The sequence below is a fragment of the Diplodia corticola genome (genome assembly GCF_001883845.1).
Source record: "Diplodia corticola strain CBS 112549 chromosome Unknown scaffold31, whole genome shotgun sequence".
In the NCBI taxonomy this organism is placed as follows: Eukaryota; Fungi; Ascomycota; class Dothideomycetes; order Botryosphaeriales; family Botryosphaeriaceae; genus Diplodia; species Diplodia corticola.
The window spans coordinates 265870-278258 of NW_017971510.1; the positions used below are offsets into that span (position 1 = coordinate 265870).

General features: G+C 59.2%; 6 protein-coding genes across 6 annotated transcripts; 2 read left to right on the plus strand and 4 right to left on the minus strand.

Annotated features, from left to right (window-relative positions):
- Positions 1 to 139: 139 nt before the first annotated feature.
- On the plus strand, positions 140 to 489 carry BKCO1_3100073 (uncharacterized protein; the record flags this gene model as incomplete). The annotated part of the gene is made up of 2 exons (XM_020274351.1): positions 140 to 167; positions 233 to 489. The coding sequence occupies 2 exons, from the start codon at positions 140 to 142 to the stop codon at positions 487 to 489; spliced, it is 285 nt and encodes a 94-aa protein (XP_020129635.1).
- Positions 490 to 798: 309 nt separating this feature from the next.
- BKCO1_3100074 (alpha-methylacyl-racemase) lies at positions 799 to 2307 on the minus strand (the record flags this gene model as incomplete). The annotated part of the gene is made up of 2 exons (XM_020274352.1): positions 799 to 2162; positions 2244 to 2307. The coding sequence occupies 2 exons, from the start codon at positions 2305 to 2307 to the stop codon at positions 799 to 801; spliced, it is 1428 nt and encodes a 475-aa protein (XP_020129632.1).
- Positions 2308 to 3212: 905 nt separating this feature from the next.
- BKCO1_3100075 (serine threonine protein phosphatase 2b catalytic subunit protein) lies at positions 3213 to 5382 on the minus strand (the record flags this gene model as incomplete). Its single annotated transcript, XM_020274353.1, has 3 exons — positions 3213 to 4758; positions 4810 to 4945; positions 5022 to 5382. 3 exons carry the CDS (start codon positions 5380 to 5382, stop codon positions 3213 to 3215), a joined length of 2043 nt encoding a protein of 680 aa, XP_020129633.1.
- A 374-nt stretch (positions 5383 to 5756) lies between these two features.
- On the minus strand, positions 5757 to 7774 carry BKCO1_3100076 (serine threonine-protein phosphatase 2b catalytic subunit; the record flags this gene model as incomplete). Its single annotated transcript, XM_020274354.1, has 7 exons — positions 5757 to 5784; positions 5842 to 6310; positions 6363 to 6440; positions 6500 to 6860; positions 6912 to 7169; positions 7220 to 7551; positions 7621 to 7774. The coding sequence occupies 7 exons, from the start codon at positions 7772 to 7774 to the stop codon at positions 5757 to 5759; spliced, it is 1680 nt and encodes a 559-aa protein (XP_020129630.1).
- A 1182-nt stretch (positions 7775 to 8956) lies between these two features.
- Positions 8957 to 10644, minus strand: BKCO1_3100077 (flavin dependent monooxygenase; the record flags this gene model as incomplete). Its single annotated transcript, XM_020274355.1, has 3 exons — positions 8957 to 9742; positions 9801 to 10455; positions 10547 to 10644. 3 exons carry the CDS (start codon positions 10642 to 10644, stop codon positions 8957 to 8959), a joined length of 1539 nt encoding a protein of 512 aa, XP_020129631.1.
- A 561-nt stretch (positions 10645 to 11205) lies between these two features.
- BKCO1_3100078 (periplasmic binding ii) lies at positions 11206 to 12350 on the plus strand (the record flags this gene model as incomplete). The annotated part of the gene is made up of 3 exons (XM_020274356.1): positions 11206 to 11326; positions 11419 to 11740; positions 11807 to 12350. 3 exons carry the CDS (start codon positions 11206 to 11208, stop codon positions 12348 to 12350), a joined length of 987 nt encoding a protein of 328 aa, XP_020129628.1.
- Between the last annotated feature and the right edge of the window lie 39 nt (positions 12351 to 12389).

Below are 12389 nucleotides of genomic sequence, written 5' to 3' on the forward strand. Positions count from 1 at the left end.
CTCGCGCTTACTATAAATATCGTCGCCAGGGATCGCGGGGATTAAAATAAGTACAGAAAGCTGACAACAACCACCACAGCCTTTATCATAGCAATCCCTTCCGACCTTCACCCTTGGTTTTGCCTCGAAAAAGGAAAACATGGTCGAGAAAACATTCTTGCAGTGGCGTACGGTTCCCTCTTCCCAAACCCCAGCCTTTTGACCTTATTCGCTCATGCTTTGTTTTGAGCAGTCTTCAGAGTCCCAGTGGCGCCCGTCGAAACCAACATCCACAAGAAGGACGACTTCTCCTGGCTGCGACCCTCTGAGGACACCATCAGCAGCATCGGCAGCGACGGCAGCAGCGGAACGCCAGAAGTCTCGCACCCGATCAAAGGCGACGACGATCCGTACACGCATCCTTACGACCGAGAGGTCAAGTCAGGCAAGAGGAAGAAGGACAAGCGATCCGACTTTGCCACGCTTCACCCGGAACAGGAAAACCAATAGTCACGCCCTGGAGACGGGCAGACGAGAAGCCCGCTTGCCTTTGGACAACAACCGGTGGCAGAACATGGCCCACACATGCTTGTTGCAGCAAACAAGCCCGGCTACCAGTTGGCCCCGGATTCTACAGAATGATGGGTTATGAGTGATTGAGCGATGGAAGGCCGGACAGAGCTACCGCTCGCGGCGAGGACGAAGATTGATACCAGGCGAAATCAGAGCCAGTACTTGAGTGTCAGCAGGCGGCACTCCTCCTTGTAAATATGCACATTATCTATGCTCCCACTCATCTGAAACAGATGGGTCTACAGCTTATAACTTGCTCTTCGAACTCCGCGTCCGCTCAATCAACACCAACCCACCGTTTTCCACCGCGTAGTGCCTCCCCTTCGTCCACCCCATCAGCCTTGCCAGCATCTCCTCCCCGCCCTCGCCAGGCGCCAACCCCTTCTCCTCCCACCCCTCGCCCTCGACGCCGATGCCCTGGCCCTCAGCAGCCGGCCTCGTGTCCGGTTCCCCGTCGGCAATGGCCAGACCTGGCGAGCTCCTAAGCGTGACAGGAGGCCGCTGATCGAATCCCAGCTGCCTCAGTTCCTGCTGCTCCAGCACCGGCGTGACGCACGCGTCCGTCCCGTCGAACACGCGCTCCCACTCCTCCCTCGTCTTGCTCTTAAACTTTGCCGTAAACAGCATCCTCAGATGCGGCCAGACCCTCCTGTCCTCCCTCGGGCCCGGGAACTTGGCCGGCTCCACCCCCAAGCCCTCGCACAGCTTCTCAAAAAACCGCTCCTCCAACGCGCCCACCGCGACCCACCTCCCATCCTTCGTCTCGTACGTATCATACCACGGACACCCGCCATCCAGAAGATTCTCGCCCCTCGCCCTGCCCCACACCCCTTCCCTCTCCTCCATCACCTCTCCAGCAGTACTCCCATCCGCCGCCGCCTTCGCCTTAGCCACCGGCACCCTGACCTTCCCCATGCCCAGCCGCAAAAAGCTCGCCAGATACGCGCTCCCGTCCACCATGTTCGCCTCGACCACCTGGCCCCACCCGCCGTTGCGCTCGCGCTCCAGCAGCGCCAGCACGACGCCAAACGCGGCCATGGCGCCGCCGCCCGCGAAATCCGCGAGCACGTTCCCCGGCGCGTACGGCTTGCCCGCCTTGCGCCCCAGCATGCCCAGCACCCCCGACACGGCCAGGTAGTTGATGTCGTGTCCGGCCATGTTGGCGTAGCGGTCCTGCTGCGCCGCCTTACTGCTCTCCCCCTCCTTCTCGCCCTTTTCCTCATCGCGCCGCTGCTGCTCCCGCCGCTCCGGCCTGAACCCCGTCAGCCGCGCGACGACGAGGCGCGGGTTGCGCCGGCGCAGGACGCGCGTCGGGTCCAGCCCGGCTTTTTCGAGCACCCCCGGCCGGAAGGGGTCGATGAGGACGTCGAAGGCGGGGAGGAGCGCGAGGAGGAGCGCGCGCCCGCCGGCGGACTTGAGGTCGATGGCGATGGAGGTTTTGCGGCGGGTGAGGAGGTCGGCGGTCGGCGGGGGTGGGGGTAGTGCGGCGGGCGGTGCGGAGGAGGACGACGACGACGAAGTGGGGTCGGCGTGGCGGGAGGAGGGGTGGGCGCGGTCGACGCGGATGACGGTGGCGCCGTAGTCGGCGAGCATCATGCCGGCGAATGGGCCTGGAGGGATGGTGGGGCGTGATCAGTCATGTAGGATGGAGAGAGAGAGAACTTGCTGAGCGGCGTGCATTGCATACATACCTGGTGCCAGGCCGGCCAACTCGAGGACGCGGATGCCTGTTAACGGTGGTGGTGAGTGCGCCATTGCGAAGTGAAACGGTACAGAGAGGCGGGAAAAAGGTGGAGTTGTAGGCAAGCACTTGATTGACTATGTACAGAGCCGGGGCGGGTATGTCTGGCAAGGGAAATGGAATCTGGGGAAAGCTTCGCGGGTGGGGAGGTGTGGAGAAGCTAGAGCCGAGGTACGAGCAGACCGAGGCCGATTCGCTGGGTCATCGTTGTGCGCTCGTCAGATTGTATGACACCCTAGTTCATGCGCTTCCCCTGCACTTTCCGCCCACGCCTATGTTCCGCGCAGTGCGGAATTTGGGATCTTGCATGTTTCAAGCGTGGTTCTGTCATTAATGTAACATGCTGGGTCAACGTATTTGTACCCGTCTAACCATACAGCCGGCCATTATGTTAACGGCACCGTTCTATCGCCTCAGCAACAAAATTAGTGTCATGTCCAACCGAGCATAGTATTCTTTCACAGTTGATAGACCACTTATTCCAAAAAAAAAAAAAATAGAGAATAAGAACAGTGGCCCTATCTATGGGCTTCGATAGGCTGTCTGCGCCTAACAGGCACTCCGTACTGCGTTCTTAAAGCGCATGTGAATGGATAGAATATTTATGTTTGAGACCTCTAAATGCTTAATGACTTGAGCATCCTCTGACTCTATAAGCTCCACGCAAAGACCCAGCCTCCCTACGGCCAAATGCTCTCGTATGCAGCCAACACCATACAAAACAACAAAAAGTATACAAGAAAACGCATCAAATGAATTCCCGCCATCCGGTCCCGATCCGACCGGCCCACCTAGTCAAGCAGGTCCGTCCCATCTCTCGACTTCCTACTACTGATACCGTACAAAAACGTACACATACAGGATATACAACCGCCCCTCAGACCCCTCCCTCCCTCCCTCTCTCTCCCCTCCCTCTCCTTCACGCCACCAACCCATCCAGCGCCCTCTTCGCCCTCCCCACCGCCTCCCTCGCCCTCCTCCTCTCCTCCGCCCCCACCGCGTCGCTCTCCGGCCGACCCCTCACACTCACCACCTCCCTGACATTCTCCTCCGTCTCCTTCAACACCTGCCTGCCGTCCTCCCTGACGTCCGCCTCCCACCTCCCCCGCGCGCCCTCCCAGACGCTCTGCATCCGCTTCAATCCCCACGCCGCGCCCAGCGCCGCCACGGCGCCGGCCTCGAACAGGCCGGTGCCGGGAAACGCGTACACGAGCAGCGCCGACAGCGCCGACGTCGCCGAGACGGTCGACAGCGTCTGCACGACGAGCCGCTGCGCGAGGGCCTCGAGCGGCGGCACGGTCGCGGCCGCGAGGTGCGTGCGCGCCAGGGGGATCTGCTGCGGCCACGGCTTGGGCGGCGGCGGGAGCAGCGCGAGCGCTGCGTTGTCCGACGCGGCCGCCGCGCGGCGCGCGGCGTCTAGTTTTTGGAGGGCGCGGGGGTGCGGCGCGTCGGGGACGGCGCCGATGCGGCCGGGCTGCCTCGATGATGATGGAGGAGGAGGCTGGACGAGTGTGGCGCGTTCGGGGAGGTGGGCGGCGTCCGGGTCGTTGGCGAAGAAGCCGGCTTGCTCGATGCGGCCGGCCACCCAGATGATGTCCTTTTCGGCCGACACCAGCCAGCGCCTTTCCAGCAGCTCGGACAGGATCATGCCTACGTCGTCGACGCGCCAGAAGAGCTTCCACCATGCGAGCTTGCGCCACGACTTGCACGAGAAAGCGATGTCTAGCTGGTCACGGAGCTCCGTGTGTGCGTACTCGGCCCAGTTGGCGAGACTGGAGAGGATGGCGGTTCTGGTCGATTCGGAAATGGATGAGTCCAGCAGTTCTTGCAGGCGCTGCGTGTCCTCGACAGTGATGGCTTCGTCGGCGTCTGCTAGAATCGAGTCCACGAGGTCGCGAATAGCGGGTTTAAGTCCTGCAGGCACGTTGCTGCTCGAACCATGTGCCAGCCAGGCCGTGAGAACGGGCAGACCACTCCTATGCCATCCCCGCTCGTAGAAGACTGAATGGGTGATCGACTCCCGAAACTTGTCGAGCGCCTTAGCACCAATGTTCACATCAATTGCAACATATCGGTCCGAGGCATCCTGCTTCAGTTCTGTGCTTGGCGCCGGGATACCCATAGCAACCTTAACCGTCTCGGGCGGTAGCTCCTGTTCCGACTGCCCCGCAGTAAAGCGTCCGTAGTTGACGCAACTCCTGACGCCTTCGCCGAACACGATAGCCCGGTGCACAGGATAAGTGACCATTGTCAACCGGCCAGTCGCCGACGTAGGTGTTTGCAATGTGGGCACAAGTATAGCATCTCTCGGCTTCTCGGCGCTGGAGGGAGACACTGGTCCGGAGAAATTGGCGTTCAGTGATGAAATCAGAATCTCGACGTTGTGCTTTTGTAAAATCCTCGATGGGGCGGAAATAGTGTGGAGGAGAGGGTTGTTCGGGTGCACGTCAGAATCGTCGCCGTACCTGTGGCTGGGTCAGCAGATATAGCAATTGATGTGTCAAAGTGGGTCATGCCGTAGCAAGATGGCCTGGCCGTTCTCGGTGTCGCGGGCCTCGAGCGCATCCTCCCATTTGCTCTGCTCAGACAGCGGATCCGCGAGCAAAAGTCGGGCGAGCTGCTTCGCCGACGCCTGGTCGCCCAGGCTCAGAACTATCGACCGTACGCCGTCAGCACGTGTGCCTGCCCACAAATTGTAACAGCCTCTCCAAATCCCGAGTGTACCCACCGGCGACCCGCACAACGGGATCCTCGCTCTCCAGTCCCCGCAGCGCTAATTGCAGCCTGCTGAAATTCACGTAGCTGGCAGCATCACTCTTCAGCACATCCAATGCCTGGTAGAGCTCCTTCAGCCGTGGCGGAACGTCCAAGGGAGCATTGATGGCGGTTCGTGAGGCAAGCGCTGCGGCAGGGCGACGTCGGGCGGCGGAAAAGTGTCGTGAAAGCGCGTGAGCGGTGGTTGCGGCGGCGGGCGGTTGGGAGTCGGCGAGGCGCCATAGCGAGCAAGACGGGCAGAAGAAAAGGTCGGCCTTCGATCGCGACCGCAGCGCGGTGGAGAGCCTCGCTACAGAGCGGATCCGGGGAGGCATTGGGGCCGCTGGGGCGCTTTGTTGCGGCTGGTTGACGCGCGGCGGGAGAGGTGCAGAAGTTCAAAGCTCCGCGCTCCGCTCCAAGTCGCGGTGCCTGTGCATTTCGTCATGCTCGCTGCCAAGACTGCACTCTCACGCTCGCACCTGCTGCATCTTCACGAAATATGGTATATTGGCATTCTCTCACAGTACTCGGTTCATTATCATCAAGTACAGTTTTGCAGCGTTTTAAAAGCTATGGGCGCATGGGGCGTCCTGGATCTCGGGGCCGTCGTGCTCTTATTTCCCAGCCATTTCCCGTCTTACCAACCCCTTGGGTGCCCTCGCTATGGTTTGAATCAACAAAAGGGTGACCGCTCCTACTGCCGGGTATCTCAGCGCTTCCTGCTCGAGCCAGAAGACCTAAAAATCAATGTCAGTACACCACTCACAACAGTACCCGGAAATGAGCCGGCTCACATGCTAATCCTCCGTGCAACAGTGGCGAGCCCAGTGTCGTTCTCGGCCTCCTTCGCTGCCTTCTCCAATGCCTCTTGTCTGCTCAACTCCTCCGACCGGCGCACCTCTTCTTGGCTCGGCGGCAGGCGTTCGTTCTGCAGATCAACCTTGCGCGCATCCTCGAAACTGTGGATGGCCTGCTTGATACCCTCTGCGCCAAGCATAAGCGTACCAGCTGGCAACCTACCACCGGATGCCGTCTTGAGTTCCGTGACGCGCTCCGATTCCTCACGCAGCACCTGGAAAACACGCGAGAGGCGTCCAATGGCGAGAATCTTGTTCTTGATAGCGCGGCGCTTGAACTCGGTTGACTCGGGGTCCATGCTGGAGAGCGGCGGCGAGTTCGGTCCCGACGAGATTGATCCAGGCGTTTCCTCCTCGAGCTCCTCCTTCGAGCAAGTGTTGAGGATTGCAATGAGCATGTCGGTGACTGTAGAAGCGGTGTTAGACATTGTTGAGAATGCAGAGTGGGTTGCACTCACTCTTCTCGCCGACGAAGGGCAAAGACCATGTGAAGACGTCCATAAAGTTCGGCAGCCAGTACGGGTGGGGGGTGCAGTCTATACGGGGTCAGTTTCTAAGCTCTTCCACAATCTCGCAGCTTGGAAATTCGACGTACTGAACTGCCTGATGTTCATGACGTTGTTCTCGTACTTCAGAACGGCGGCCTTGTTGTTGTAAACATCCAGGTAGTTTGGAGCGGAGAAGATGGTCATGACACTGGGGAAGCCGGTCGTCCTGGTCTTCCTGTACATGCGGTAACCAGCGTCCTGCGCCTCGTGCGCACGGATGATGGAGAGAAGGTTGTTCTTCTCCAAGAATGCGCAGGCAGCGGGGTAAGAGAAGAAGTACGAGCAACCGCGCACGTGGTTGTGGATGAAGAACTCGGACGTCTTTTCTTGGCCAAACTCCTCAAGCGGGTCTGCCCAAAGGATGTCACACATCAGGCCGTGGGTGGGAGGCTCTCGGAAGCGGTCAATCTACGCGGGGTTAGGGCCAAATCATACACCAGCAATTTCGATGGCACGTACGCTCTTGAGATCTTCCAGGGTGTGGAGTTCCGGGCTCAGGCCACCGTGTATGCAAAGGAATTGCTTGTTCATGACTGCCGCCAGCGGCAAAGCGCAGAAAGAATCCATGCAGGCTTCGTATATAGCTTCCGAGTACTTGTGCTTGCACTCGAGCTTGAAGGTGAAGTAATCAGTCAGATGCCGGCACTCGTGGTTGCCGCGGAGAAGCCAGAGCGTGTTCGGGTACCAGATCTTCAGCGCCCACAGATACAGAACGCACTACCCGGGTGTCAGCTGGGCTACGCATGAGCTTCGCGGCAAAGACAAACCTCGATGCTGAAGTAGCCGCGGTCAACATAGTCGCCCAGGAAGAGATAGCGGGTCTCAGACGGGTCACCGCCAACTTCGAAGAGCTTCATGAGATCGTAGTACTGGCCGTGCACGTCACCGCATACGGTAATGGGCGCATCCATCTCCAACAAATTGGGCTCCGCCTTGAGGACCTCGGTACCCTTGTTGATGATCCAGAGAGCCTGCTCCTCGGTCAGGCGACCCTCGCGATAGAAGTGTTGCTTCAGAAACTGCAGGTTCGGCTTGGAGGGGTCGTTCGGCGACCAGAACTGCTCCATGGTGGGCGGCTGGAAGGCGGGGGCCTGGACATCTGCGGGGGGGGGGGATGTCAGCAAGGCGGGGTGGAGAGCGCAGACAGGTCATTGAGATCGCGGCATACCTTTGATGACACGCTCCAACGTGCTCACCTGGGTGCCGTCCTCCATGGTGTGCAGAGAGAAGTCGATCTCAGGGACGGGCTTCTTCTGGTGGACGGCGCGCACAGCATTCTGGATGTACTGGTCGTTGTTCATTGGCGTATCGGGTGAGTCCATGATGGCGGCGGAGGGAAGACTGTGGGGGGATCGGTCGGGGTGATAGATGGCAAGAGGTCGAGGGAGAAGAGGGGAGCTAGCCCCGGGTGGCGGCTTCGAGCGTGGAGGTACTTTTCTCGACGACGGGCTCGGTGTCGCGGGGGGCGCTAGTCAGGAGGGCGGACGGGTGTCGAGCGAATACGAAGGGTCGCAGGCACGGATTGAGGTTGCTGGACGCGCACTTTCACGAGAAAGGTGGTGTGCGGCAGGTGGGTAGGGCTGAGAGGGTGTGAGGCTGGAGCGAGGACGAAGTTTGGCGCGGGCGAGGGCAGTTTGGCTGCTGTCCACTTGCAGGCGACCGCCTAACTAGTAAGCCGCGGGACGTCGTCGATCAAGCGGCCAAGGGTCCTGTCGGTGGCGGTGAGACGAGCTTCCGGAGCGCGGAACGGAGATTATAAAAGGAGGCGGCAGTGCAATGCTGGACACGGCTGGCTTGCGACAGAGGTCGAGGACGTGGAGAGGCGAGGCGCGGCTGAGGGCAGCGACGCGCGCGATCTTGGAAGCCTCCTCTCCCGCTCACCAAATCCATCGGCAACAACGCCATTCGGCAACGCAGCTGGCGCATCCCCACAAGGGATAGGAGGAGCCACACGCCTGCCCACCGCCCGCTGATCCTCGTCCAGCATGTCGCCACTGACACCACGTCCGAGCTCCCCAAACATCATCACTTTTGTTCTTTTGTTTCCGCCGCTGCCTCCAATGCCAGCACGGGGGGCGTGCACCACGTGCTCCGTCACTCTGGTCCCGCGGTTTGGAAACATGGAGCCAAGCCGTCAAGGCTCAACCGAGCAACCCCGCCATGCGCTGTTGCTGCCTGGCTTGCAGCCTTGGATCCCTTTGTTAGCCACAGCGCACGTGGGGGCTAACTCATGCCGCGCACCCAACGTAGAATTCTAGCCGCGTCTTTTCAATTGCTGTAAGGCTTTACTGCTCTTTTCCTCTCCTTTCTCTCATCATTCTCTTCGCCGCCATCTTTATCATCTTTGTGTGGACGAACACGCCGACACGCTTATCAACCAATTGCTGGCCAATGCGCGCCATATCCTCCATTACCTTTTAGATCTCGTGGCTCTAGCTATCTTCCCTGCGCTGAACATCAGCCTCTAATCTAGCTCTCGTGCATCTCATCTACAATAATCTTGCCTATAGCAGCTCCTTCGCCTCGCTCTCCTTCTGCTTCTTCCACTCCTGGAAATCGAATCCGACCTCCGCCAGCTCCCTGACATCCCTCCTCTCCTCGCCCTTCGCCGAGAATGCGGCCCTGATGTCCGGGAACCGCTCCCGACACCAGTAATGCCACTCGGTCCACCGCGGCGGCACCTTGCCCGCGCCGGGTGTTCCCTCGCCCTCGGCCGTGGCGGCCCAGTCGTGCATCATGTTGATGTAGTCGGCGTCGTTGGGGAACGCCAGCGTGTGGAAGTCGTTGCCGTCGCCGTTGACGGCCAGCGTGTGCAGTTCCCAGGCCCGCATCTGCGTCGCCGCCGGCAGCGTCAACCGGCCGGCCAGCGTCCGCGCTACCGCCGCCGCCTGCACCTCGGCTGTCTGGAACGGGATGATGCGCTGGTTGAGCACCAGGAAGGACAGTGTTGGGTGCGGCGTGTAGAAGACGTGCTTGTACGTGTTTTCCACTCGGGTGCCATCTGTGACGAGCGGTGGCTGCATGTCGGACAGGAAGGGGAGCGAGTAGAGATAGCCCGTGCAGAAGACGATGGCATCAATGTCGGACTCGGTTGTATCGTCTTCGAAGGTCGCGGTGCGCGTGTTGGGGTCGAGGTGCTTGATTGGTGGAACCTCCTTCTTGAACGAATCTTTGCCTCTCGCCATGTACGACTCAGACTTGATCGAGTTGATGAGAGGTACCGAGCAGAAGCCACCAATCTGCTTGCCGATATCGAGACCAGAAGCGCTGTTTCCCACGACAATGACTTTCTGAGCAGAGTTAGCTTGGGAACGGCAGCCTGTCTTGTCCAAGCTGGTGTTTACGGACCTTGTTCTTGAAAGTGTCTGGGGTCCGGTAGAATTTGGAATGTGTGATGCTCCCTGGATGCGCCTTGTGCCACTCCTGAATGCCTTGGATCTCCGGTATGAAGGGGATGTAGAAGTGACCGTTCGCTACTACCACCGCGTCAAAAACTTCCTCTGATGACTCCCCAGTCACGACGTTCTTGGTATTGACGCTCCATTGCTCCTCGACAAGGCCGTCAGTCTCCCTGGATTCCAGGAGCTTCACATCAGCCACCTGGGTTTGGAACTGAATCAGATGCTCCACCTCTTTGGCGTAGTCTTTCAGATAGCGGTCAACTGTCCAGTGTTTGGGGAACAGCTGCGATTCTTCCGGGAACGCAAAGTCATGGAACTGCATGAGCTGCTTGGGAATGTTTGTCTCAAGCAGCTCATACACGGGGGAGATGAACTTGGCTTCTTTCGCGTCCCCGTTGACCACGGCACCGTTGATAGCACCATTAGCGGTAGACTTGATGCCCCAGATGGGTTTATCGAGGTCTTCCTTGGTCGGCCTCGTCTTCGGCACGGCGAAAGAACCATCATCGCGGTCCTCGGGCGTGTAGTTCCACAACCCGCCGGGTGAGCTGCGCTGTTCAAACGCCACCAGTCTTTCGAACCTCTTTTCCGCACTCAAATATCTACAATAAAGTAAGCATCACGACATCAATCCGGCAAACATACGGCTGTATATTGCTCGGCTTCTTCCGATGTTATCACTTTGTGACTCACTTGAGTGCAGCCAGACCACATGGCCCAGCTCCCACAACGGCAACCTTTCTAGCATTGAACCGAAGCGGGCTGCTAATTACAGCATCTGCAGAAGACATGGCGCGTGAAAAGAGTCGAGGTAGCAGGTGTGCGAGCATACGAAGCACCCAAACGGACGAACGGCAGCAAGTAGACCGAGGATAGTCGGAGCCAACCGTCTAGCAAAGCCAAATGCGCAGGTACACTTCTACGTGGGAACAACGAGAAGAGAATGGAGAAGGGACAACGGACGAAGGAACGAAGAAGGCGCGGCTTGCCGAGAAGGCATCCCGGACAAGCTCAGCCCACTTTCTCGCGCCTTTTCACCTGACTCGTGGAGGGAGTTGCACACTTTCGGGGGCCGCAACGAACGACATCGGCTGGCTAACTGGCTGCCCTATCGATAAGACGCGCTGACGTGCTTGCTCTCGTGCTCTCGGCTTGTCGCGGCTGCGGTTCGAGTGCTCGTCATCGAAATTTAGGTTCGCCGCCCGTTTTCCCCAAGCTCGTACTCCCCGCCGAAAGCTTCAGCTGTGTGCCCCACCTCAAAACATGTAGCATTCTTTCGCTTCCGCCTCCGCCTCCGCGATAATCCTAAATAAATAATACTTCATTGCTCCTCGTCTCCCGCCCAACCCGCCATGCTGCGTACCTCTCTCCTCCGCGCATCCTTCGTCCCGAAGACGCCGACGACAGCCCACCGTGCCGCCTTCTCCTCCGCCGCTGCCATGGCGCAAAAACTCCGCATTGGTTACGTTCCGGGTGAGCGATGCCCAGCTCTTCGCACAAATGCCTCAATGGCCCATACAACAGTAGCAGCAATAGCAACAGCTGACACGGCCTCCTCATCGCAGAGCACTTCTCCACACCGCTCCACTTCGCGCACAAGCACTATGGACTCCAGGCGGACCTGGTGCCCTTTCCATCCGGCACCGGCCACATGATCCAGTCGCTGCAGGGCAAGGAGATTGATGTCGGCATTGGTCTCACCGAGGGCTGGGTTGCGGGCATTGGCAAGGCCATCGCCGACAAGGGCGATGCGAATGCTGCGGGCTACAAGCTGGTGGGCACGTACGTTGAGACGCCACTGTGCTGGGCGATCAGCGCGGGCGCGAAGAAGGACATTGATGTAGACGGGCTGCAGGGCAAGAAGATTGGCGTCAGTCGCATTGGAAGGTGGGTGTGGTTACGGGCAGACTGCGTTCGGAGACACGGGGCTGATGCTAATCTATTCTTTAACAGCGGATCCTATGTGATGGGCTTTGTGCTGGCCGACCAGCATGGATGGCTCTCTCAAACTAAGCCGGGCCAGCCGCCCTTTGAAGTCGTCCCCCTCAACACCTTCGCCAAGCTCCGCGATGCTGTCAATGACGGCACTGCTGATTTCTTCATGTGGGAGCACTTCACCACCAAGCGCTACTACGACAACGGCGAGATCAAGCGCATTGGCGAGATATATACGCCGTGGCCCAGCTGGCACATCGTGGCGCGTGATCCGACCGACAAGCGCATGCAGACCATGAGCGACGCCATCAACAAGGGTGTTCAGCATTACAAGGAGAACCAGCAAGAGGCGATCGAATACATTTCGACCGAGCTGGACTACTCTGCGGAGGATGCCAAGGAATGGACTAAGACAGTTCGCTTCGCCGACGAAGTGAGGGGCGTTAACCCGGCCGTGGTGGAGAAGACAATTGAAATCCTGAGCAAGGCCGGGGTCCTGGATGCCGGCAAGTGTGGCGTGGAGGATATGGTCGCAATCAAGCGTGAAGAGAGGGCGGAATAAGCCCAAACAATGATCCTTGCCAAGTTTTGCAACAACTCC